A 26,047-nucleotide genomic window follows, 5' to 3' on the forward strand; every position below is an offset into this window, starting at 1 on the left:
GGGACATCATATTTTTATGTTGACTCAGGGACATCATTCCTTATTTAAATAATAATAATACTAATAATAATATAATATTTAATATTAGACAAACTGTAATATTTCACTATATAATATTAATAATAGTAATAATAATAATAATAATAATAATAATGAAATATCTTCTGTTGACCCAGGAACATTATATTTTTATGTTGACCCAGGGACATCATTCCTTATTACTCATCTAATATAAGACAGACAGTAATCAATCACTGTATTTAAATAATCATAATAATAATAATAATATAATATATACTATTAGACAAACTGTAATTTTCACTAATAATCGTAATAATAATAATAATTAAATGCCTTGTGTTGACCCAGGGACATCATATTTTTATGTTGACTCAGGGACATCATTCCTTATTTAAATAATAATAATATAATATCTAATATTAGACAAACTGTAATATTTCACTATATAATATTAATAATAGTAATAATAATAATAATTCAATATATTTTGTTGACCCAGGAACATCCTATTTTTATGTTGACCCAGAGACATCATTCCTTATTTAAATAATAATAATACTAATAATAATATAATATTTAATATTAGACAAACTGTAATATTTCACTATATAATATTAATAATAGTAATAATAATAATAATAATGAAATATCTTCTGTTGACCCAGGAACATCATATTTTTATGTTGACCCAGGGACATCATTCCTTATTACTCATCTAATATAAGACAGACAGTAATCAATCACTGTATTTAAATAATCATAATAATAATATAATATATAATATTAGACAAACTGTAATATTTCACTATATAATATTAATAATAGTAATAATAATAATAATAATAATAATAATGAAATATCTTCTGTTGACCCAGGAACATTATATTTTTATGTTGACCCAGGGACATCATTCCTTATTACTCATCTAATATAAGACAGACAGTAATCAATCACTGTATTTAAATAATCATAATAATAATATAATATATAATATTAGACAAACTGTAATATTTCACTATATAATATTAATAATAGTAATAATAATAATAATAATAATAATAATGAAATATCTTCTGTTGACCCAGGAACATTATATTTTTATGTTGACCCAGGGACATCATTCTTTATTACTCATCTAATATAAGACAGACAGTAATCAATCACTGTATTTAAATAATCATAATAATAATATAATATATAATATTAGACAAACTGTAATATTTCACTATATAATATTAATAATAGTAATAATACTAATAATTAAATATATTTTGTTGACCCAGGAACATCATATTTTTATGTTGACCCAGAGACATCATTCCTTATTACTCATCTAATATAAGACAGACAGTAATCAATCACTGTATTTAAATAATCATAATAATAATATAATATATAAAATATAGACAAACTGTAATATTTCACTATATAATATTAATAATAGTAATAATACTACTAATTAAATATATTTTGTTGACCCAGGAACATCATATTTTTATGTTGACCCAGAGACATCATTCCTTATTACTCATCTAATATAAGACAGACAGTAATCAATCACTGTATTTAAATAATCATAATAATAATAATAATATAATATTTAATATTAGACAAACTGTAATATTTCACTATATAATATTAATAATAGTAATAATAATAATAATAATAATAATAATGAAATATCTTCTGTTGACCCAGGAACATTATATTTTTATGTTGACCCAGGGACATCATTCCTTATTACTCATCTAATATAAGACAGACAGTAATCAATCACTGTATTTAAATAATCATAATAATAATAATAATATAATATATACTATTAGACAAACTGTAATTTTCACTAATAATCGTAATAATAATAATAATTAAATGCCTTGTGTTGACCCAGGGACATCATATTTTTATGTTGACTCAGGGACATCATTCCTTATTTAAATAATAATAATATAATATCTAATATTAGACAAACTGTAATATTTCAATATATAATATTAATAATAGTAATAATAATAATAATTCAATATATTTTGTTGACCCAGGAACATCCTATTTTTATGTTGACCCAGAGACATCATTCCTTATTACTCATCTAATATAAGACAGACAGTAATCAATCACTGTATTTAAATAATAATAATACTAATAATAATATAATATTTAATATTAGACAAACTGTAATATTTCACTATATAATATTAATAATAGTAATAATAATAATAATAATGAAATATCTTCTGTTGACCCAGGAACATCATATTTTTATGTTGACCCAGAGACATCATTCTTTATTACTCATCTAATATAAAACAGAAAGTAATCAATCACTGTATTTAAATAATCATAATAATAATATAATATCTAATACTAAATAAACTGTAATATTTCTCTGTATAGGCTAATATTAATAATAGAAATAATAATAACAATTAAATATATTTTGTTGACCCAGGAACATCATATTTTTATGTTGACTCAGAGACATCATTCCTTATTACTCATCTAATATAAGACAGACGGTATTCAATCACTGTATTTAAATAATCATAATAATACAATATATTTTGTTGACCCAGGCGCATCATACCTCATAGCTCATTCAATAAGTTGTATCTCATTTGAAGATGATCACAATATGAAACCAATTTCAAATTTCTTAATTAACAATTTTTTTTCTTTGTACAGATCATCTATGGAGAAAGATAAAGGGTAAATATTATTAAAATATTGTCTGTCTGTATATAAACCAGAAATTTGCCTTATTGCAACTTTTGTACAAAAATTTGTTGTTTTTTTCTTCCTTTTTTTCCTTTGAGGTCCTTCCGTGTGCCCTTATTGACGAAAGAGTCACTTGCGACACTAGATGATGGAATGTGGCTGAATGACATTGTCATAGACATTGCATTGAGGTAATTCTTTTGAAGCATCATAAAACTGCAAATCATAATATTCTTAGCAATAATTTTCAACTAAATCTTTCTAGGTCTGTTCATGAAGAATTACGACGTCATATAAGGCGGAAATCTTTGATCTACCCAGTGCATTTTTACACTAAATTAAAAACCAGGTAGGAGTTACTGATATGTTAACAAAGATAAAGGGATCATTAAATGAATTTTAATTTCACAGCCAGATTCTCTTTATATATTTGTAGATGTTCATGCTACAGTGTCTAGCCTTGCATGGCTCTTGAAGAAGCCATGTAGTGTCATAGTTATATATTGAATCCTATTATTAAAGAATAATTGTAACCACATGATTTATCATGTCATCTGTGCAATTTTAGTGGATTTTCTGGTGTCATCAACTGGACAAAACATGAGGACATTTTTCGAAAGGACTATCTTTTGATAGTCGAGAATGTTCTTAGGTGAGAACTTTATTTATTTACTGGTTGTTATGACTTATTACACAGCTCTGTGTCAAGCTCAAATATGAATGGCCAGTCGCACCTTCTAACAGTCTGTTGATTCTCAGTAACAACACATATTGGGGTTTATTATGCAATAACCAGTCTAATTAACTTTTCATGTTACATATTAGATGCCCATTTAAACATTTATAATAATGGAAGTGATGGTGCCCCTTAAAATAGTAGCACTGTGAATGGCACATATGCAATTATCAAAACTTATTTTACTTGTATTGTCTATTAATGATTTTCAGAAATCACTGGAGACTCATGATTGTGTGCTTCCCTGGAAATGAAGAAGTGGAACACATCAAAAGGGGACGAAAATTGGTGCAAAAAAAGAGGTAAATATGTATTTAGCATTTGGGTAATTATATTTGGCGCTGTTGCCCCACAATGAAATAACGCTGCTACTTAGTCCATTACCAAACATTTATATTATTAGATTTCTCTGTGTTAAATCAATTGTGTTGTACATTTAGGCCTTGCATTTTAATGCTAGACTCCCAGTCTGAGCAAGTGAGTGACAGCATGGATGTGTTCCAAAACATTCGAAGGTTGGTTCTGTTGTATATCGGCCCATATGTTTATGTAAATACAACACAAAATTAAAATTTTTACTCATCCTCAATTTGTTTTAAACATACATGACTTTCTTCTATAGAACAAAAAGGAGGACTTTGAAATGGTTACCTGGGGTTAGTCATTATCATACAGTGACGATAATAAGTACTGTATGTTAGCTTTTGAACTCCATATAGCATGAAAAAGGACGACAGTTGAAAGTAGTAGTCATTACACATTTATTATATTCCAAGGCTTCTTAAACCATACACTACGTTTGTAACAGTAAGACAAATTTAATTTGATATCAGCAAACTTGAAAAGTGGATAATGGTTAGCGAACAATAATCTTAGTTTCCTAGCTGTCCTGTTAATATATAAAGGGATAAAAAAAGTGCCTTAAAGTTTTCTGTTTGGCAAAAAAAAAAAAATTAGAATGTGGTGCACAGACACTGTTATTACAGTTTAGGGCTGTCACAGAGATGGATGCAATTTCAGAACTGTTCATTCTCTATTTATAAAGCTTGAAATAATTCTGTTTTATAATGACAATTGTCATTGACTGTAAACTGACTGAGAAGGACAATCCTCAAAGATGACAATCTTCTCGTGTTCTGTTTGGCAGAAGAAAGTCATTTGAAGTACATTTGGGTGATTAAATTATTGATAGATTTATAGATTGATAGAATTTTCATTATAGGGTGACCTATCTCTTTAAGATATGAGCAAGTATAATGTTGCAAAACAAGGACAAGGCATGCTTTAACAAAAAGTTCAATAAAATGTCATAGAGATAAACATTTAATAAGGTTGTTTTTGTATTTCAGTTACTTAACCGAAATGTGGAAAAACACAAGAAAAAAGCCTCGCACCTTTTCTGCTGATTCTATGCCAGCCCTGAAAGTGCGGGTACCCGGACAGCAAGGAAACATGTCTGAATGCGGCATATTTGTGTTACTCTATGCAGAGAACTTTCTGAAGGTAAGTAAAATGGTTTCATAGATGTTGGTTAGCACTTTTTTTTTCTCTTTCAATCATGGCACTGTGCATGTCACTAAAATAAAACAAATAATTTATGTTTCAATTCTTTCCTCTAGGATCCTCCCAAAGAACTAATTGATGAGCTTGACTGTACATCCTGGTTTACACTGGCCGATGCATTTTCAAGGCGTGCACAGATCAGGGACAAAATGCGAAGTAGTTTAGAAGGTGTCTTTGTCTATTTTCTAATGAATATAGCCTGATGAAATCAATTCAGTTAAAATATCTAAAATCATGTGCCAATATTTTCTTACATTTTAGGAAAATATTTTAATAGGGTGCACAAGCATAACTTTCTGTTGTTTTGATTTGGCAGATGATATGTACTTAACCTGTGCAACAATAATCTTGTAATACTGGTGATTGACTATGAGTTTTGTTTATGCAGCACAGGCAAGAGAAGCAGAGGAAAACAAAGCAGAAGAAAGAGAAAGTGAAGAGGAGCAAACGGTTGCTGAGAGTGAGCAAGAGAAAAACATAGCCAAGAAAAGAAAAATAGAAGGTATAGAGGAGGAAAAGATACCTGAGGAAAAAAAAGCCGACAAAACAACCCGGGGAGGAAACTATACAGTTCTGGGTAGGCTGTCAGTGCCAGGCACCAAAAGGAAGTACACTGTAACCCAAGATGAACTAAAGAGAAGAATCATGGCAGAAAACATGTCTAACAATCTGTTAAGAAGCCTGATTAGGGTTTGTATATGCTCTATATATAAACCTTATAGCTATTTGCTATACTTTTAAATTAGAGCAAAACATTTATAAAACAGTAACATTGGTTTTACCTAAAGGTTCGTAAAGAGGATCTCCCTGAGGAGCTCAGAGAACAGCGGCCGATCAAAGCAAAGACAAAGATAAGCATGTTCTCTGCTCTCAGTGAAGGGGAGGCCACAGATTTGGCCCAGGATCTGGGAGCCATGCTTGGGCGACATGTAAACCTAGACATGACTGAAAGTGTTCCCAGTGCTGAGGCAGACGTTGCAAAGTAAGTTGCTTTCCACATTTCGATTTTTTTAAACTTGCATCTTGCTTTAAAATCTGTCCATTGATATTTACAGGAATACGCTCTGCACTCTCCAGCGCTTGCTAAGGGAGAAACTGGGAGAGGAATCACCTTTTAGTCTGCTAACCCATACGCTTGGACCACAAGTGGTAGATGTTGTCATCTCATTTTTAATCAGTCAGTTTAAGTAGAGGTTCACTGAGCCATTGAACACAATAACTAATGATTGTTAAATTGTAACAAACATTGTCATCTCAGTTAAGCAAGTAATGTTACATTTAATTGGTTTAAAATATACAACATATCACTGTTGCAGAACACATTCAGACAGCTGAGTAATGTAAAACGTTCATGGTTTATTTAGCTTTATTTACAATTAAAGATGTCATTATTTTTTTTTTTCAGATTTCAGATGTTGTAAAACAATGCATTTAAAATGTATAAGTAAAATAAACATCCAAAAATCAGCAGCCTCCTTCACTTCGTTTCTCATATGCACACTTAAATTTAGCAAGTTAATTTTAAATGTATATTTTACATTGTCTTAGTGCCTTAGTTTGTTTTTTTCATATCTACATTCACTTTTATAATTTAGTTTGTCGTCTTTTGAATTTCTGTCCATACTTTCGTTTCATGTTTTTTGCTCTGTGTGGAAACAATGGTCTTATCTTTCTTGTCAGGTCTGTAGTTACTGCTGAAAATGTGGCTGTTGATCTACTCATGCTGGCATTTGTTACACTGTCATGCAGGTTTTGAATTTGCTGGCTAATGTGCTGAGGAATTGTCTGCCAATTCTGCACACTCTCCAGTATTTCCTTTAACTTCTGCACTTCAGTTTTAGAGTGGTTTGCTGCAGTGTTCACATTTAACTGCATTGACGTGTCTTCTTGCCACAAAGTAGGTACAGCTCTTGTTGATATGACATCAAATAATTCACTTGCCAGTAGAAGGCAAGCACATTTCTCAATGTAAGAGTATGTACAACAGGTGCATTGAAATGTCATTGCAGAAGTGTGGTAAATTCTCTCATGACATAAACTTTGTACATCTACCTCTTTTGTGTCAGAGCACAGAATGGAGTAAAGCTTCTTTTGCTTAAGTACGCTAGCATGTGCGTTTATTTGATGATCCAAAGCAGGAAATTTTTGAGAGTCATGTTTACTCAGCAACTCAGTAACTACAAGATGTTTACAGGGATGTCCTCTGATTCCAATTGGGCAGCTACAAAAACTTTCAGATGGACAAACTTTGTAGGATAGACCAGGGGTTTGTTCTGATGGAACTTCATAAAGGTACGTGTCGTTGGATATAAGATTAATGCTATCTTGCCAACCTTTTTCCACCAATCTAGAGGCAGACTTAAGTATTTCTCCTGACTTCAAAGAGGCATTTTTCATTCTTCCAGCTGCCTGCAAATCGTGAATGACCTGGAAGTATCCGTCTGTCTTCTTGATGAGAATGCTGATAAGATCATCCAGTCTACGGTTCCTAATGCCTCCCAAAAACTGATATTTTAGGCGATGGAAAAATCTAATTGGACAAGCAAAGAAAAACAATGCATGTTTTAATGTGATTGTGTTAGTTTGATATTAAGATATGATAACAACATCAAAATGCTGGTGATTCTATTACATAATGTGAATTAACTCAATCAAGTTTCATAAGTTTAATTTCAAATATTACCTTTCAACAAGATTGTTTGTATCGGAGTCAGCATGGTTGTAGCACCGTCCAAAGTCAGACCATGTGTGTCCTATTTCTAGCCAGTGATCCTTGAAGTATGAGCAAAGAGCTGGGAAATCTTCAAACCTCTTGAGGAATTGTTCAGCAGTTGACTTAAAATCTTGATGCTATTTTAACAAAATTAAAAAAGAATAGGTGATTTAATGTTAAATGTAACTGATTTCATGTTTATTTTAAAAAAGTTATATAAATAGTAATAGTACAATTAAGGAAGCAAAATTGAATTGTTAATTGTACGCACTGTTGCACAAAGCTTCATCTTTCTGACGAAAGAAATGATTTCTGTTCTAACATCAGTATTTGATGGCCCACTGACTCCAGAGTCTGTCTTCGAAAGCCAGCGGACAACAGCCTGAAGAAAGAGACAATAACTAACTTACGGTACATTTTTCAAATATAAAGAATATATACATTTGTATGTATACATACTTGCATAACATGATACCAGCAAAGCAAGATATCTGACTCTGGGAAGACTTTCCGCAAGGCATTCATCTCACACATATCCTTGTCCACCATAAAGCACCTAGAGGAAACAAAATAGCATACAAGAAGGATGAAGAAACAATAGCCATGTTAACTATATATATATATATATATATATATATATATATATATCCTTCAATAAAGATAAATACAAATGCGTTATATATAACTGAATTAGCAGATTTTTTTATTTTTTTATAACTGCATTAGCAGATTTATTTATTTATTACATGTGAAAAACTCTGCCAGTGTGGAGTAACACATAATGAGACTATATTAAAGATACATTCTCTGAAAACAAGTATTTTACATCTTATGCAGTGTTGCATCAGAAGGTAAATTTCTTAAAAAAAATCTTGTTTTAAGAATGTAATAACTATGCTAAGTATATGTAACAAGTGCACTGTAAAATAAAATGTTACAGAGCAATTTGTTGGCAGGGCAGTGAGATTTCTGGGGCCAGACCAATGTAGCAACTCTGACAGGGTATCCGGACAGATGTATCTAAATTAGCGAATCCCGATTTGCAAACAAAGGTCAGTTCTTCGTGAGTAAACAAAGGGGCATTCCCAATCTTTCTCTCTCGCAACCTCTCTCTCTCTCTCACTCCTGTTTGTTATTCGTCTGTCTCGTTAGTTTTACTGTTTAACTGTACATACATGACATACATGTATCCTGTGTTCAAATGTAGAATTCTGTATCCGTAGTTTCAATTATTAAAACCATATTCTTGATTGATCCTGAAGTGCTCATTTACAAGTCAATGAAATGAATATCTCATAGCTACAAAGCTTTACAAGTTGTTACTATATCAGTAACGTAAATTTTATAAACACGAGAAAATTAATGTTCACGGCCGGAACATTGAGATTTCTTGGAGTTTATAAAAAGGGATAACTTTGTTGAGAAGTTGGTAAGTTAATCTTACGGCTGTCTGCTGGACAAACCGATGGTTTGATAACTAATTAATTCCCTTAAAGTTATCTCATATAATCGATCTGTAATGAGACCATTGATATATGAATGAGGAATTATAATTCGTTATGATTTACCATTCATACATACAATCGATCTGTTTTCAATTTCGATAATATAACTGTAATATGCAAATATATTAATCATATTTCATGATTAATTATTAAAATTCCCTATAAATAATTTGAGCTAATTAAGGCACATCTCAATGTGGCTACACCAATACTTCTACTTCAAGTATGTAAATTTAATTAAACTAAAAAATGTATATATACATACCTTGGTGCAGCAGGACACACTCTCCTTAACTGCTGTAAAGCTATCTCTAGTGTTGCCTCTTTCTCATTGCCTGTTACTATAAATGCGACTGGAACTCCATGGCCATAGTCATCTCTTATAGCCAGGGTATAAAGTGGAAAATTATACTGGTTGACGCAATGAGTAGCATCCAAAAATATAATGTTCTTTCCATGTCTGTGTAGATTCTCTCTCATGTTGGGAGTCTGAAGGATAATTATGAGATCCTTCTCATGGGAAAAAGGCTGAAAAAAAACAACATTATCCTTGAGGTGACTGGTCAATAATTTGGCTGAACTAACAGCATCATCTTTATCCAAATGGCTTCGGCGTACCAAGCATGTACGTATATTCTCAATGTCCTTTGGAGTGACAAAGTACTGACGGTTGTTCAAGTCGGTGTGTCCACGAGATCTGGACCATTTGTGGGATTCCAGTAGAATGATATCTGGCTTGACCCCCAATGAGATCCATTCTTCAATTTGTTTGACCAAATCTAGACACACTGTTTGAAAGTGTCCTTCTTGTTCACAAGTTGCATTGTGGCCATTGTGCTCTTTGCTGGTGCGTTGTACAATGATTTTGTGGCTCAGCCAATCACTTTTAATCTTAAATGATGTGTAAGCCATACATCCTGAGCTCTTGTAACTTCCATCAACAGGGTTCCCTGACCGGATACAGTAGAAAATGTAGTACCCTTTATCCTTGTCCTTTTGACTTGCAGAATTTGTGTTTCTAAAATTTGTCAAAGTTGTAAGTTTTTCTTGTATGAACGTCTCATGATTTTCTTCTTTCTTCAGGATATGCACATCAACTGTAATATTTTTGTTTTTTCCTCTTTGTCTTTCTTCACGCAACACTCTTTTCTTAATGAAGCCCTCCATTTCTCTTTACATTCTGGGTAGAAAAACATGCATTATCTCTAGGGCTGTTGTCTCAGAATGTCTTTTATATTCTTAAAATAGTGTAACCACTATTATAATTAGAGTAAATACAACTTGGCCAAAAATAGACTGCAAATGCTCTCCATAATATTACAATATAACACCCTGGGTCAGTAAGATAATTCATTATTATTAGGGGCCAAGCACATAATGTGCGTAGGCACCTATTGTTTTCGTTCGCGTTCTTCTTCGTATTATTATTATTCATTTTTCCGACTGGGAGTCTATGGCAGCCCAAATAACCGCTTGCGGGAAAGTTATAACGGTTTGACATTCTGATAGAGGACAATCCCAAAATCAAATACACCAATTTTGGTGTCTCTAACTCATTCCCTCTAGCGCCACCACCTGTCCAAAGTTTCACTCATATTTATGCGAATAACTTTTTAACCATAATGCCTTCTGATCCCTGAGCTTATGCCGATTCGATTGCATCCTATGTCGTAATTTTCCGTCATATATAAATATGTCCGCCATTTTGAATTGTCCCAAAAAACTAATTTTTCAAACTCGTCCTAGATGGTTTGTCCAATTTGCACCAGATATTTCATTATTTTTATTACATATATTACAGTTTGTCTTATATTAGATATTTTATAATTATTATTATGATTATTTAAATACAGTGATTAATTACTGTCTGTCTTATATTAGATGAGTAATAAAGAATGATGTCCCTGAGTCAACATACAAATATGATGTTCCTGGGTCAACAAAATATATTTAATTATTATTATTATTACGATTATTAGTGAAAAATTACAGTTTGTCTAATAATATATATTATATTATTATCATGATTATTTAAATACAGTGATTGATTACTGTCTGTCTTATATTAGATGAGTAATAAGGAATGATGTCTCTGGGTCAACAAAAAAATATGATGTTCCTGGGTCAACAAAATATATTTAATTATTATTATTATTATTTCTATTATTAATATTAGCCTATACAGAGAAATATTACAGTTTATTTAATATTAGATATTATATTAGTATTATGATTATTTAAATACAGTGATTGATTACTGTCTGTCTTATATTAGATGAGTAATAAGGAATGATGTCTCTGGGTCAACATAAAAATATGATGTTCCTGGGTCAACAAAATATATTTAATTATTAGTATTATTACTATTATTAATATTAGTGAAATATTACAGTTTGTCTAATATTAGATATTATATTATTATTATGATTATTTAAATACAGTGATTGATTACTGTCTGTCTTATATTAGATGAGTAATAAGGAATGATGTCTCTGGGTCAACATAAAAATATAATGTTCCTGGGTCAACAAAATATATTTAATTATTAGTATTATTACTATTATTACTATTATATAGTGAAATATTACAGTTTGTCTAATATTATATATTATATTATTATTATGATTATTTAAATACAGTGATTGATTACTGTCTGTCTTATATTAGATGAGTAATAAAGAATGATGTCCCTGGGTCAACATAAAAATATGATGTTCCTGGGTCAACAGAAGATATTTCATTATTATTATTATTATTATTATTATTACTATTATTAATATTATATAGTGAAATATTACAGTTTGTCTAATATTAAATATTATATTATTAGTAGTATTATTATTATTTAAATAAGGAATGATGTCTCTGGGTCAACATAAAAATAGGATGTTCCTGGGTCAACAAAATATATTGAATTATTATTATTATTACTATTATTAATATTATATAGTGAAATATTACAGTTTGTCTAATATTAGATATTATATTATTATTATTTAAATAAGGAATGATGTCCCTGAGTCAACATAAAAATATGATGTCCCTGGGTCAACACAAGGCATCTAATTATTATTATTATTACGATTATTAGTGAAAATTACAGTTTGTCTGATATTATATATTATATTATTATTAGTATTATGATTATTTAAATACAGTGATTGATTACTGTCTGTCTTATATTAGATGAGTAATAAGGAATGATGTCTCTGGGTCAACATAAAAATATGATGTCCCTGGGTCAACACAAGGCATCTAATTATTATTATTATTACGATTATTAGTGAAAATTACAGTTTGTCTAATATTATATATTATATTATTATTATGATTATTTAAATACAGTGATTGATTACTGTCTGTCTTATATTAGATGAGTAATATAAGGAATGATGTCTCTGGGTCAACATAAAAATATGATGTTCCTGGGTCAACAAAATATATTTAATTATTAGTATTATTACTATTATTAATATTAGTGAAATATTACAGTTTGTCTAAAATTAGATATTATATTATTATTATGATTATTTAAATACAGTGATTGATTACTGTCTGTTTTATATTAGATGAGTAATAAGGAATGATGTCCCTGGGTCAACATAAAAATATGATGTTCCTGGGTCAACAAAATATATTTAATTATTAGTATTATTACTATTATTAATATTATATAGTGAAATATTACAGTTTGTCTAATATTATATATTATATTATTATTATGATTATTTAAATACAGTGATTGATTACTGTCTGTCTTATATTAGATGAGTAATATAAGGAATGATGTCCCTGGGTCAACAAAAAATATGATGTTCCTGGGTTGACAAAATATATTTACCTATTATTATTATTTCTATTATTAATATTAGCCTATACAGAGAAATATTACAGTTTATTTAGTATTAGATATTATATTATTATTATGATTATTTAAATACAGTGATTGATTACTGTCTGTTTTATATTAGATGAGTAATAAGGAATGATGTCCCTGGGTCAACATAAAAATAGGATGTTCCTGGGTCAACAAAATATATTGAATTATTATTATTATTACTATTATTAATATTATATAGTGAAATATTACAGTTTGTCTAATATTAGATATTATATTATTATTATTTAAATAAGGAATGATGTCCCTGAGTCAACATAAAAATATGATGTCCCTGGGTCAACACAAGGCATCTAATTATTATTATTATTACGATTATTAGTGAAAATTACAGTTTGTCTAATAGTATATATTATATTATTATTATTATTATGATTATTTAAATACAGTGATTGATTACTGTCTGTCTTATATTAGATGAGTAATAAGGAATGATGTCTCTGGGTCAACATAAAAATATGATGTTCCTGGGTCAACAAAATATATTTAATTAGTAGTATTATTACTATTATTAATATTATATAGTGAAATATTACAGTTTGTCTATATTTTATATATTATATTATTATTATGATTATTTAAATACAGTGATTGATTACTGTCTGTCTTATATTAGATGAGTAATAAGGAATGATGTCCCTGGGTCAACAAAAAATATGATGTTCCTGGGTCAACAAAATATATTTACCTATTATTATTATTTCTATTATTAATATTAGCCTATACAGAGAAATATTACAGTTTATTTAGTATTAGATATTATATTATTATTATGATTATTTAAATACAGTGATTGATTACTGTCTGTCTTATATTAGATGAGTAATAAGGAATGATGTCTCTGGGTCAACATAAAAATATAATGTTCCTGGGTCAACAAAATATATTTAATTATTAGTATTATTACTATTATTAATATTATATAGTGAAATATTACAGTTTGTCTAATATTATATATTATATTATTATTATGATTATTTAAATACAGTGATTGATTACTGTCTGTCTTATATTAGATGAGTAATAAGGAATGATGTCTCTGGGTCAACATAAAAATATGATGTTCCTGGGTCAACAAAATATATTTAATTATTAGTATTATTACTATTATTAATATTATATAGTGAAATATTACAGTTTGTCTAATATTATATATTATATTATTATTATGATTATTTAAATACAGTGATTGATTACTGTCTGTTTTATATTAGATGAGTAATAAGGAATGATGTCTCTGGGTCAACATAAAAATATGATGTTCCTGGGTCAACAAAATATATTTACCTATTATTATTACATTTTATATAAGGCTACAGTTTGCCTTATGGGCCTACTAGATATTGCATTATTATTATTATTATGATTATTTAAATACAGTGATAGATTACAGTTTGTCTTATATTAGATATTGTATTGATATTATTTTGATTGAATAACCCGCATTATTGGTAGCCTATTTGGTCCCATCCGCTAAATTGTTTTGGTTTTCTTTTGCAAAAGGATTTTGAGGGTCTGCTAAACGAATGCAGGGGAAAAGTGATATAGCCTACATCAACGGGAGAAAAGATCCGACGATACGATCACGGGGAAAACACCATACCGGGTCGGATGACGAAACGATCTCGGTCCGATAGGAGATTTGCACCTTATATGAGCAGTTTAGTTAGTGTTAGAGTTAGTAATGAATTCATCGTGAAATTAAAAAGAATACATTACACTGAGTAGATACAGACACGCATTTGAAATTATACATTTTATAGAAATTGCACTTACCTCTGTGAAATGAAGTAGAGACGTTGATGGCTGGCAAATTCAAAAAGTAGCGCTCAATCGCGATGATGTCACGTGATGAATCTGATTGGTTGATCAATTTTACATAAGCACCTCCCTTGTTGACCCAGGAACGCGTCTAACTCGGCAGAATCAGGACGTGCGATTATAATAGTTGTAGGAATCAGTTGTAGGAATTAGGCTATTCAACACAATGCACTGATTAACTTCACTAACTTGACTTAAGAAGCTGATACAAAATATTTAACAAATGTGACTTAAAACACAATATAAAATTTAAAAACATTAAACTACAAAGTTGGAACAGCAGTAGTTTTCTTCGTCTTTTAGAACACAAAAACTGTGGTTAAAAAAATCACAGGCCACAGACTTAGCACTTACTGCAATAATTATTATAGACTCACTGTGTCTTTGCACAAGGTTAAACCCTGTTTACTCTACAAATTAATCTTGTTTGAGATTCTTAAGAGTTACAGTGAATGAAACAACGGTCCAACTCAGACTTCTCTCAAATGGCAACGTTGGCACCACTTTGATATATTAAGGAACCTCTTAAACTAGAAAAAGTGGTTATTTTTACAGAGTATATTTGTTCAACAAGGAGTTCTAGATTTTGTTTTATGGAACCAGAGACATTTTGTGTTACTTTGCACTGTAGGAAATTTCAGAATTGAAGACCAGGGGTCGGTTGCACCAGCTGTGCTAAAGTTACAACTTAGCCTATAGTTTTGACGTAAATGGCCACTAACATACAACTTACGCACTATACTAAATATTTTTGCATTGCACCATTAAACTTAGTTGAAGCGTAACTCCAGAGGTGGAAAGAGTACAAAAATATTCTACTCAAGTAAAAGTACTATTACTTCAATAAAATTTTACCCAAGTACAAGTAAAAGTACCGGTCTTAAAATCTACTCAAGTAAAAGTAAAAAGTAGCTCATTTAAAATTTACTCAGAGTAAAGTACTTAGTTACTTGTTTAACAGCGGGGGTGATCACGGTTTATGATATTAAACAATTAAATATATAAACTGTATTGTTAAACTATGGTTGTTATTATTATCATCAGTTAAAATGACAGTTAAATAAATGAAACTTTTGTTCAATAAAACATATCTAATCAACTAATTTCAACAATTGATTATGAATTAAATTTACAACTTATTTTTATTATTATAACTTATTAAAATGTTTAAAAATAATTGATTTCTATGAAATGTTTTTTATTCAGAATTTTTTTTCTTTTTATGATTTAATATATTATAAAAAAACGGTGGTAATCAAATAAAAGTTTTGCAAACGTTGTATCCTTTTATTTTTTGGCAAAGTGCTGCAAAACAGATTTTCTCAAACCATGGACAAACAATATATATTCCTTAAATAATGTTTAAATAAGTTGTAGTATTTTTATTGTTGTTGTAATATTATTATGAGTCGCCTACATTCTATTGTAGGCCTACAATAGTAATATTGTCTCGTTTTCTACCAAAACGTGTTTTCTACACGTTTTCGTGTGTAGTTATGTTCTGAGATCTTGTTTCCCCCTGTCTTTGTGATTTTGGTTTAGTCCTCCTGTTAGTTTGTCCCGCTCCTCGTTTGTGTTCAGTTTCTTCACCTGTGTTCAGTTAATTATCCCATTAGTCCCAGTTCTTTGGGCCGGTGTTTGTTCCGGAGCACACGACACGTGAGTCCACATGAGAAGACACAGCGCTGATTGTGATGTCTGTGGCGATTCCGTGTGTGTGGGCTACACGCACACCAGCTCTGGCCCATGAGTCCATTTCCGAGTCCCATGATGTGCTGGCCCCGTCCAGTTCCGAGTCCCATGATGTGCTGGCCCCGTCCAGTTCCGAGTCCCATGATGTGCTGGCCCCGTCCAGTTCCGAGTCCCATGATGTGCTGGCCCCGTCCAGTTCCGAGTCCCATGATGTGCTGGCCCCGTCCAGTTCCGAGTCCCATGATGTGCTGGCCCCGTCCAGTTCCGAGTCCCATGATGTGCTGGCCCCGTCCAGTTCCGAGTCCCATGATGTGCTGGCCCCGTCCAGTTCCGAGTCCCATTATGTGCTGGCCCCGTCCAGTTCCGAGTCCCATGATGTGCTGGCCCCGTCCAGTTCCGAGTCCCATGATGTGCTGGCCCCGTCCAGTTCCGAGTCCCATGATGTGCTGGTCCCGTCCAGTCCTGCGCCAGAGCCCGCTGATCCTGGTCCAGAGCCCGCTGATCCTGGTCCAGAGCCCGCTGATCCTGGTCCAGAGCCCGCTGATCCTGGTCCAGAGCCCGATCGCCTTCAGGGAGGGGGAGGTTCTGTCACGTTTTCTATGTGTTTAGTTATGTTCTGTGATCTTGTTTCCCCCAGTCTTTGTGATTTTGGTTTAGTCCTGTTAGTTTTTCCCGCTCCTCGTTTGTGTTCAGTTTCTTCACCTGTGTTCAGTTAATTATCCCATTAGTCCCAGTTCTTTTAAGCCTTGTGTTTTCCCTCAGTGTTTGTTGGTCGTCGTCCTTGTATGGTTGTGTTTTCTGAAGTCCTGGAGTTTTGTTCTTTTGTTCCTGTATGTTGCAGAAAGTTAAGTTTGTAAATAAATCAACTATACTGCCATCCTCCTGTCCTCGTCTTCGGCAACCTGCACACTACCTGACAAATATATAGCTATCTGTCATAATTTCTTCTAGTTAAACCAAACTTTTATTTTGACGGGTTGTGAAGTCCTGTTTCAGAGTGTATTTGACAAAGGCTTTTCTCAAATAAAATAATGAAAATGCTGATTAGGGGTTCTCTCAGAGCAGCTCTGGAAATGTTCATGTATTCATGTCCTCATATTGTTTGTGAGATGCTGAAAATACTATGAGCGCGTCGCATAGGCATGAGTGCCCTATGTAGTAAGTAATGAGAAAGTCTATCGAGGACACAATCACTCTTTACTCCATTCACGGAAACTAACTGATGTCGGTTTAATTCCAGAAGGTCCTGTTTGTGAGCTTCAACTGTACGGAGTGGAAATACGCTCTCCTTTACCTCATGATTGTCAATATCTTGTCGACTAGCTAAACAAAACCGACAAAATTTGTCGACATTAAAACTCTCATGAAACCCAGCAAGTGAGTGTGCCCCCAAGTTGTCGGCAGACACGTACAGCACAGTACCTCTAACAGTTGTTCCCAATTTCTGAACATACAATCCTTGCTGCTCAAGTACTTCAAGGTCTTTTAGCAGTGGTTCAAGAATGGCTCCATACCCATATTTCTTCACATCATTGCTATGACACAGACATGCGAGGTAGATTGACTGTACAGATGATCTATATCGTATCGGTAAATTTGAAATCACCCAATAGACTGCACAGACCTTGTGCTTTTTTTTTGATGTTCCTAGTGGGTTGCAAACTTCAAAGTCGTCTATATACAGTCCTAGGGCAATGCTAAGATCTTCTGAAGAGAGCAAATTATTGTCTTTGTAATATAGACCATCTCTGTATGTTTTGTACTGAGACAAGTGTTCAATTGTTTCAATATGTCCTGTCTCCAAGACTTTATCTAACACATCATCACGACTTAAAGGGTTAGTTCACCCAAAAATGAAAATTAAGTCATTAATTACTCACCCCCATGCTGTACCAACCCCGTAAGACCTTCGTTCATCTTCGGAACACAAATGAAGATATTGTTGATTAAATCTGAGAGGTGGATCACTGCTACATAGGCTGCCAGAGGGAATGAAACTTGACGGCCCAGAAAGTCATTAAAGAACATGTTTAAATAATCCTTGTGCCTACAGTGGCTCAACTATAAGTTTATCAAGCGACGAGACTACTTTTTTCACGAAAAAAAAAAACATAATAACGACTTTATTCGACTATTCCTTTTCATTCCTTGTGGGCCTGAGACGAGAGTTCAAGAGATTTCCACGACGCATGCGCGAGAACTGAACAAGAAGTATTAGAAGAAGAACGTTCTCTCCTCAGTTCTCGCGCATGCGTCGTGGAAATCTCTTGAACTCTCGTCTCAGGCCCACAAGGAAGAAAAGGAATAGTCGAATAAAGTCGTTATTATGTTTTTTTTTCGGGAAAAAAGTATTCTCGTCGCTTGATAAACTTATAGTTGAGCCACTGTAGGCACATGGAATATTTAAACATTTTCTTTAATGACTTTCTGGGCCGTCAAGTTTCATTCCCTCTGGCAGCCTATGTAGCAGTGATCCACCTCTCAGATTTAATCAAAAATATCTTCATTTGTGTTCCGAAGATGAACGAAGGTCTTACGGGGTTGGTACAGCATGGGGGTGAGTAATTAATGACTTAATTTTCATTTTTGGGTGAACTAACCCTTTAACAGCTCTGTCAGGACTTTCAAAACCGGAATATAAACAAATTTCCGTCTTGAAGATGCATCTAAAACATATTCAATCGGCTCAATGACTTTAAAATTTTTCTTGTAAAAAGTTTCTCTTTTGTATTCAGAGCCAAAAGGCCTGTCTTTTGACAAGAAACGTAGGGGGTTTACATGTTTAACTATCTCGGTTATAGCAGCAGTGACTGCACTGTTTACTGCACAGTTATGCTTGATCAGTACACTTTCAATTACTTTTGGTGTGCACTCTTCTACAAATGAGCTAATACTACAAAGCTCATTTATTATTTCCTGAGTTGTTGTTTTGGACACATGCAAATTTGTTTGCATGCGCAGTAATAGAGTTGCAATTTTGTGTTCAAGTAAATCATGCAGATCTTGATCCTCTATTAAATCATCTGTTAAGTCTGAATTGTCTGAATGTGTCTCAAAGTCTGTACTTTCAGAGTTTAAAGTGCCTTGAATAAAAGTTTGATACAGGTTTTCTCGAAAATTGTCAACGGTACAGAGGTTATGTTTCTTACTCTTATGTGCACGAAAAGTACTGTATACGCTCGACTGAAAACTACAGTCTTTAAAGGGACATTTCACAGTTTCCTTATTGTGTAGGTGTATTTTCAAATGTGCAAAATACTGTGCATCACTACAAGTCTCTGAAAAATTGCACAGTTCACAATTTAACCTTGCAGTCACCTGCTTCGAGCGGGCCTGACTATGGTCTCTGGTTAAATGTTTTTTCAGAGATGATTCTGTCCTAAAGGAGCACACACAGTCTGCATAGACACAGGGAAGAGGATAGTTCCTTGCCTGATGACAGTGCTTCAGCTTATAATGGACAATTAGTGTGCGTTGGTTCGGCGAGGAGAAATTGCAACACTTGCAGGACCACCTCATTGAAGGGCAGTTGCCCCAAACAGCGCTGTGCTGAAGTGAAGTTCTACACTGAAGTGAAGTAACCCTGTACAGAAAAAATACAAAGAAAGAAAGAAAAAATATACACAATCGTTATCAGCAAAATTGGGTTGATTCCATAAATATTTTTCATGTAGTATGAAATACTTTTTTTTTTCGACCCGATTTTAAACGGAATAAGGCTCCTTTTCCACTGGCCAAAAAAACGTAGACAGTAAAAGAAATGGAAAGAGTGACACCGTAGATTTGAAGTGTTTTTACCAGCAAAGTCTAGTCTTTTTACAAGTCTAGATCAGTGAAGTCTTTTTTACAATTTTTTTACAAAAACATCTGCTACGGAGCAATAACGTGAGATAAAAGGTAATGGAACCTTTTATACATCGTGATGTATCTTTAGAAATAAACAATGGACAAATAAATTCTTTAAACGCATCAGATGTTAATTTATTCGCAAAGTGACGTAAAAATGAATGGCAGTCAATGGAATGCTAACGGCGGGCGAGTGCCAGCATCAAAATGGCGCCATAGGAGGTACGAGTTGGAGAGAGGCAATTTTAAATGTACTTACTTGGACGGCTAAACTAAACGGATTATTGTGAGTTTTTAATGAGAGTTTCTATATTTTTTTCATAGTTTACTTTCCTCCTTGCATAAACCCACGTCTGGTGATCTCCGGTCTGCGCAGCGCGACCGTTACACCCCCACTGCTGCGCGTTGACATTGATACAGAGCGTAACGGCACACATATCACTACGCACATGAAAAAAAAAAATCACCTTTCACTTCGTATTGATACCGCATCTAACTCAACATAAAATATATAGTTTTGTTTGCTGCACCCCTCTTACGCACGGACCATGAGTTGCTCTGTTATCTCACCGTCTGTTAATGCTGTGCCAGGTTGATTGAGTGCGAGCAATGCTTCTTTTAGCTACGAGTCGCGACGTCATGTAAATTGGCGGGTTGACCCGGGTATAATGTTCCCATTGTTCCCACATTTTTCCATAATAAAGAGGACAGGTCTCGCACAGTTTCACTTGTATAACAGTACATAATCGGTGTCGAATACTTGTTAATGTCGAATATGAGGCTCAACCCTACATTAAATAACTTACTTGCTCTGGCACTCCGGCGCCAAATAACTAACGAACATGAAATATTCATCACAGGTTATGTTTACGGATCATTTGAGACAGAGAAACATTAGACGACGAATGCACATTACCAACAGATGAACTAACTAAGTTAAAACAATTTCAAATGTACTTGGACGGAAAAATTATGGCGGTCGGCTCAGATTTTCAATTTCAAAACTGCGCGTGACGTCACTCCAGGTCCATGCGTGTTGGTTGAAATGGCCACCTTGATCTATTTTCTAAAGTGAACTGAAAGGATAATTGTGAGTTTTTAATGAGTTTCCGCGCTTTTTTTCCAAGTTGAAGTTGTTGTAACGTCTCTGGTTACTCACGTAACCGTAGTTCCCTGAGAGGAGGGAACGAGACATTACGTATGGGGAAAGCCATTTTCCTCGAATCATGAAGTCTGATAGAATAACTCTTTTGCTTGCAAATAGCCAATGGCGGTCCCGCCATCACCTGATTGGCTGACACTGCTCAATATAGGTGACGGCGGGCGCCAGAAACCTCAGAATCTTAGCCGAACGAGAGTAAGGAGACTGAGAGTCCCTCCCACACGGCAGGTTACGTAATGTCTCGTTCCCTCCTCTCAGGGAACTACGGTTACGTGAGTAACCAGAGACGTTCCCTTATCGAGTCGGTCTCTCGACATTACGTATGGGGAACAATAAAACCCCCGCCATGTGGGAGAAACCCCGCCCAGCTCTCAGGAACAGACACCGGACCTGGTTGAAACATCTATTGGCACCGAGCCAACTCGGCATCTGCACCAACGAAGGCCCCTCCCATCAAGCTAAGCACGCTGAACTGAATGGAGGGAGATTGCAGCAAGTGATTGGTGCTTAGGAAAATACTGCCGGCTATGAATGCGGACATAACAAAGGGCACAATATAGTGAACATGATAGCTATGCTAATAATAACTCGCACTGTCTGACGACTAGTCGAACCGTGGCTAGAGCGCGCGCCATCGGGGCAGTCTAGCCTAGTCCAACGACAGCTCAGCTTTCTCTCCCTGCACTGACAGACATCTGGTGCTAATGAAGGGATATTCAAGTTATAGAATCTCGCGAAGGTATTACGAGACGACCAACCTGCCGCGAAACAAATGTCTTGAATAGACATGCCTTTCGCCCACGCCCATGATGACGCCAAACTCCTAGTGGAGTGGGCGTGCACCCCTATAGGGAAACGGCTTCCCGTGAAGCATAAGCCAGCCAGTGCACAGCCTCCACTATCCAGTGAGATAGCCTCCGCTTCGACAGCGCGCCGCCTCTTAGCACCCGCGTAGCAGACGAAGAGCTGCTCTGAAGTTCGAAACTGGCTAGTTCTGTTCACTTAAGCACGCAGGGCACGCATGGGGCACAAGCGTACTTCTGAGACTCTGAAACACTGACCTCATCCGGGCAAAATGCTGGAATTGCAACCACCTGGGCTCTGATGAATATACGCAGTAGATAATAGCCCCATAATAGCATAGCACCTCAGTAAACAACAAACACATAGCCGTAGCTACAACTGTGAGTAGACGAGTTAGCACAGAATAGCCAGTTGTACTGAAGGAAACGGGGCAACATAACAGCATAGCACATGTACGTAACAGCATCGGTCGCTGTAGCGCATCCATGCATGTACATAACGCAGCATAAGTCGCCGTAGCGACAGAACTGCGTAGAGACAGAAACTGAGATGTACAGTTCGATCAGGATGGATAGCTGCACGGAAACGGGGCAGCATTACAGCATAACACATGGTAAATTGCACATCCGTGTACGTACATACATTCAGAAACTGTGAGTATGCACAGTAGATTAAGATAGCTAGTTTTGCACTGAAAGAAACAGAGCAACAAAATAGCAACACACGTCCTTATACGTACATAAGTGCAGTGTAGTCGCTGTAGCGACAAACTGAATATGCAGTTAGATAGGATAGCTGGTTGTTGCACTGAATGATAGAGGGCAACATAACAGCATAACACATCAGTGTGCACATTTTAAACATCTGTGTGTATAATGCAGCTCAAGTTGCTGAAGCGACCGAAACTGCATGAATATGCGTACACAATGGTCCATTACATTGAAGGGCAGCATAACGCTTCAATATCTACACAGATGCAATGCAAGTCGCCGTAGCGACGACTGAGACTATGCACAAGCATAGTTACATTTTTGTGTACAAAAAACACAGCGTCAGAGGCATAGCGACATCGACTGTGAATACGTAGTTAATCGGAATAGCCGGCTGCACTGAGGATACAGGGCAACATATAACGGCATAAATCATAGACACATATCAATGTACATAACACAGCGTCTGTGGCATCGCGCAACAACTGTGACTACACAGTAAAAGAGTAGCCAGTTGCACTGAAGGATACAGGGCAATATAGCGGCGTAATAGTTACACATATCAGTGCGTTGTGTGTACACAGCGTCAGTTGCATCGTACAACAATTGTGAATACGTAGTGATCAGAATAGCCATTTGCACTGAAGGATAGGGCAAAGTATGACGGCATAGATCATAACACATATCAGTGTGTAGTGTGCACAAACACAGCGTTAGTTGCATCGCACGACAACTATGAATACGCACTGCGTAGTAATCAGGATAGCCATTTGCACTGAATGACACAGGGCAATATATAATGGCATAAATCATTACACATAACAGAGTGCGGTGTGCACAAACACAGCGTCCGTTGCATCGCACGACAACTATGAATACGTAGTAATCAGAATAGCCATTTGCACTGAATGACACAGGGCAATATATAAGGCATAAATCATAACACATATCAGTGTGTAGTGTGCACAAACACAGCGTTAGTTGCATCGCACGACAACTATGAATACGCACTGCGTAGTAATCAGGATAGCAATTTGCAATGAATGACACAGGGCAATATATAATGGCATAAAACATTACACATAACAGAGTGCGGTGTGTACGTAACACAGCGTCAGATGCATCGCGCACGAACTGTGAATACGTAGTAATCAGAATAGCCATTTGCACTGAATTACACAGGGCAATATATAAGGCATAAATCATTAAACATATCAGTGTGCAGTGTGTACAGCGTCAGTTGCATCGCACGACAACTGTGAATACGTACTGCGTAGTAATCAGAATAGCCATTCCACTGAAGGATACAGGGCAATATACAACGGCAAATTCATATAGTGTGCAGTGTGTACATAAACACAGTGTCAGTTGCATCGCGCAACAACTGTGAATACGTACTGCGTAGTAACTAGAATAGCCATTGCACTGAAGGATACAGGGCAATATACAACGGCAAATTCATATAGTGTGCAGTGTGTACATAAACACAGTGTCAGTTGCATCGCGCAACAACTGTGAATACGTACTGCGTAGTAACTAGAATAGCCATTGCACTGAAGGATACAGGGCAATATACAACGGCAAATTCATATAGTGTGCAGTGTGTACATAAACACAGTGTCAGTTGCATCGCGCAACAACTGTGAATACGTACTGCGTAGTAACCAGAATAGCCATTGCACTGAAGGATACAGGGCAATATACAACGGCAAATTCATATAGTGTGCAGTGTGTACATAAACACAGTGTCAGTTGCATCGCGCAACAACTGTGAATACGTACTGTGTAGTAACCAGAATAGCCATTGCACTGAAGGATACAGGGCAATATACAACGGCAAATTCATATAGTGTGCAGTGTGTACATAAACACAGTGTCAGTTGCATCGCGCAACAACTGTGAATACGTACTGCGTAGTAACCAGAATAGCCATTGCACTGAAGGATACAGGGCAATATACAACGGCAAATTCATATAGTGTGCAGTGTGTACATAAACACAGTGTCAGTTGCATCGCGCAACAACTGTGAATACGTACTGCGTAGTAACCAGAATAGCCATTGCACTGAAGGACACAGGGCAATATATGGCATAAATCATTTCACACAACAGTGTGTAGTGAGTACGTAACACAGCGTCAGTTGCATCGCACAACAACTGTGAATACGTACTGCGTCGTAACCAGAATAGCCATTGCACTGAAGGACACAGGGCAATATATGGCATAAATCATTACACAACAGTGTGTAGTGAGTACGTAACGCAGCGTCAGTTACATCGCGCAACAACTGTGAATACTTACGGTGTAGTAATCAGAATAGCCATTGCACTGAAGGACACAGGGCAATATATAATGGCATAAATCCTTACACATAACAGTGTGTAGTGAGTACGTAACACAGCGTCGGTTGCATCGCACAACAACTGTGAACACGTACTTGCAGTAATCAGAATAGCCATTGCACTGAAGGACACAGGGCAATATATAATGGCATAAATCCTTACACATAACAGTGTGGTGTGTACGTAACACAGCGTCAGTTGCATCGCGCACCAACTGTGAACACGTACTTGCAGTAGTCAGAATAGCCATTGCACTGAAGGACACAGGGCAATATATAATGGCATAAATCCTTACACATAACAGTGTGGTGTGTACGTAACACAGCGTCAGTTGCATCGCGCAACAACTGTGAATACACACTGTGTAGTAATCAGAATCGCCATACAGGGCAATGAATGCTGCGGCGGGGGCTGGGCGCCAGCCACCGGGAAAGCATTGACTGCTATATGAAATGGTATAGCTCGTCCGCGGCATCATGCACGGGGACATAGATAGCCATCTCCTCGGGTTTTCC

The 26,047-nt window shown here is 34.9% G+C and overlaps 2 protein-coding genes across 2 annotated transcripts; one reads left to right on the top strand and one right to left on the bottom strand.

Annotated features, from left to right (window-relative positions):
* Positions 1–4,715: 4,715 nt before the first annotated feature.
* Positions 4,716–6,103, top strand: LOC143744677 (uncharacterized). Its single transcript, XM_077236339.1, has 4 exons — positions 4,716–4,978; positions 5,095–5,206; positions 5,427–5,728; positions 5,827–6,103. Exons 1-4 carry the CDS (start codon positions 4,838–4,840, stop codon positions 6,022–6,024), a joined length of 753 nt encoding a protein of 250 aa, XP_077092454.1. The 5' UTR covers positions 4,716–4,837; the 3' UTR covers positions 6,025–6,103.
* Positions 6,104–7,215: 1,112 nt separating this feature from the next.
* On the bottom strand, positions 7,216–11,047 carry LOC143745369 (uncharacterized). Its single transcript, XM_077237481.1, has 6 exons — positions 9,522–11,047; positions 8,211–8,307; positions 8,023–8,133; positions 7,722–7,888; positions 7,372–7,568; positions 7,216–7,259 (listed from the first exon to the last, which is right to left on the bottom strand). The coding sequence occupies exons 1-6, from the start codon at positions 10,421–10,423 to the stop codon at positions 7,216–7,218; spliced, it is 1,518 nt and encodes a 505-aa protein (XP_077093596.1). The 5' UTR covers positions 10,424–11,047.
* Between the last annotated feature and the right edge of the window lie 15,000 nt (positions 11,048–26,047).

Source organism: Siphateles boraxobius, unplaced genomic scaffold (assembly GCF_051911475.1).
Source record: "Siphateles boraxobius isolate OS27281-9 unplaced genomic scaffold, OSU_SipBor_1 20, whole genome shotgun sequence".
Classification (NCBI taxonomy): Eukaryota; Metazoa; Chordata; class Actinopteri; order Cypriniformes; family Leuciscidae; genus Siphateles; species Siphateles boraxobius.

Coding starts and splice junctions, on each gene's coding strand:
- LOC143745369 (XM_077237481.1), bottom strand. CDS start 10,423: ATGGAGGGCTTCATTAAGAAAAGAGTGTTGCGTGAAGAAAGACAAAGA. Junction 7,889..8,022: donor AGATGAAGCTTTGTGCAACA/GTGCGTACAATT, acceptor TTGTTAAAATAG/CATCAAGATTTTAAGTCAAC. Junction 7,569..7,721: donor ACAAACAATCTTGTTGAAAG/GTAATATTTGAA, acceptor TTGTCCAATTAG/ATTTTTCCATCGCCTAAAAT.
- LOC143744677 (XM_077236339.1), top strand. CDS start 4,838: ATGTGGAAAAACACAAGAAAAAAGCCTCGCACCTTTTCTGCTGATTCT. Junction 4,979..5,094: donor ATGCAGAGAACTTTCTGAAG/GTAAGTAAAATG, acceptor TCTTTCCTCTAG/GATCCTCCCAAAGAACTAAT. Junction 5,207..5,426: donor AATGCGAAGTAGTTTAGAAG/GTGTCTTTGTCT, acceptor TTGTTTATGCAG/CACAGGCAAGAGAAGCAGAG.